At 48.4% G+C, this 2,044-nt stretch overlaps 1 protein-coding gene across 1 annotated transcript in view; it reads right to left on the bottom strand.

Moving 5' to 3' along the window:
• The window catches only part of SYAP1 (synapse associated protein 1), a 46,838-nt gene that overhangs the window by 11,573 nt on the left and 33,221 nt on the right, over positions 1-2,044 (bottom strand). Inside the window, exon 5 of the mRNA XM_037741702.1 lies at positions 1,377-1,519. Within this exon, the coding sequence (XP_037597630.1) occupies positions 1,377-1,519 (143 nt within the window). The remainder of the gene's footprint in view (positions 1-1,376; positions 1,520-2,044) is intronic.

Raw genomic sequence — 2,044 nt, 5'->3', positions numbered from 1 at the left:
AAAATTAGCTGGGCATGGTGGTGTGTGCCTGTAATCCCAGCTACGCATAAGGAGGCTGAGGTGGGAGAATTGCTTGAGCCTGGGAGGTTGAGGCTGCAGTGAGCCATGATCACGCCACTGTATTCCAGCTTGGGCAACAGAGAGAGACCCTGTCTTAAAACGAAAACAATTCATTGAGCATAATAACTCTCAAACATTTATCTATTTGTTTTCCTGGACTATTTTAAGGTATCGTATCCTGTGAAAACTCTCTGGGAAACACCGGGCAAATGTCACAGGCCAAGGCCAAGGCAGGAAAGGATTTGTGATTTCCCTACTCTCATCAGAATGAGGGCCTCAGAAGGTGCTTGTGATGTACCAGCAGGACCCCATCTCGGTAACAGCGTCAGACTGCCACAGGGAAGGACAAAGCTACTAATATGCAGTTTGAAATCCAGAGCAAGAGTTTTGTTTTTTGAAGTGTTCCTAGTTAATGATGGCTTCTGTTCAGAAACAAATGTCTCAAAGGAGCTGAGTTGTGCTTCTGTGTGTCAGGGAGGAAAAGTCCGGAAGCCATATATTTATGTGTGACAGCTTGTTTTTGTTTTATTATGGAAATTTTCAACAAAACAGAAGTGGAACGACTAGAACAATGAACCCCATGTACCCATGACCTACCTACCATGAGTATCAGTATTTCGTCAGCTGCGTTCTGTCTATCCTCCCCTTCCCTGCACACACGCTTTTCTTTGGGAATGGGCTGGAATATTTTAAGGCAAATGCAAGAAATCACATTCTTTTTTTTTTTTTTTTTGAGATGGAGTCTCGCTCTGTTGCCCAGGCTGGAGTGCAGTGGCGCAATCTCGGCTCACTGCAACCTCCACTTTCTGGGTTCAAGGGATTCTTCTGGCTCAGCCTCCCAATTAGCTGTGACTACATGTGTGGGCCACCACGCCTGGCTAATTTTTTGTATTTTTAGTAGAGACGGGGCTTCACCACGTTAGCCAGGATGGTCTCGATCTCCTGACCGTGATCCGCCTGCCTCGGCCTCCTAAAGTGCTGGGATTCTAGGCGTGAGCCATTGCGCTGGTCAAAATCATATTCTTTTAATTGTAAATACTTCAATGAGCATCTCTCTTTCTTTTTCCTTCCTTCCCTCCTTCCTTCCTTCCCTCCCTTCCTCCCTCTTTCTCTCTTTCTTCTTCCTTTCTTTGTATAGAGCAGCCAAGCTGCTCTATACTCAGGGACAGGTGGCACAGTTGAGACTGGGGGTGTGACACCAAAGTGAAGCCACAGGGGTCAAAGGACACTCTACTTATCAACTGGCTCTTCCCATTGTCCTGCCTGCAGCTATGCATGAGGCTGAGGAGTCCTCTGAGGGCAAGCTACCTTCCCACAGCTCCTGAGCCTCTCCAGGCCAAAAGGCCTGTCCCCACATTCAGCGGCCAGGCACCCTTTCAGTATGGCACTATTAATGCGAAGGGACAGGTAAGGAAAGCCCATCACGTAAAAGACAGAACCCCAAACAAACACAAGAGTCCTGAGGAAACAGCACAGGAAAAGGAGTTTTTCTTTTATTTGAGCCAGGGTCTCACACTGTTGCCCAGGCTGGAATGCCAGTGGCGTGATCATGGCTCACTGCAGTGTCGACCTCTCAGGCTCAGGTGATCCTCCCACCTCAACTTCCTGAGTAGCTGGGACTACAGGTGTGTACCACCATGCCTGGCTAATTTTTTATTTTTTTGTTAAGATGATGGTCTTACTATGTTGCCCAGGCTGGTCTCGAACTCATCCTCACACAATCCTCCCGCCTCAGCCTCCCCAAGTGTTCAGATTACAGGCGTTGGCCACCACACCCAGCTGAGAAAGTGAGTCTTTCAAGAGAAATGTAACTCATGTCCTCAGAGAACAGTAAAACATCGCACCCATATGACAAGGTTAAGATAAAGGGAACCGAGGCTGGGCGCGGTGGCTCACGCCTGTAATCCCAGCACTTTGGGAGGCCGAGGCGGGTGGATCACGAGGTCAAGAGATCGAGACCATCCTGGTCAACATGGTGAAACCC

The sequence above is a fragment of the Cebus imitator genome, unplaced genomic scaffold (assembly GCF_001604975.1).
Source record: "Cebus imitator isolate Cc_AM_T3 unplaced genomic scaffold, Cebus_imitator-1.0 Scaffold103, whole genome shotgun sequence".
Taxonomy (NCBI): domain Eukaryota; kingdom Metazoa; phylum Chordata; class Mammalia; order Primates; family Cebidae; genus Cebus; species Cebus imitator.
The sequence above is the reverse complement of the archived record's forward strand: the minus strand, read 5'-3'. Positions and strand labels throughout refer to the sequence as shown.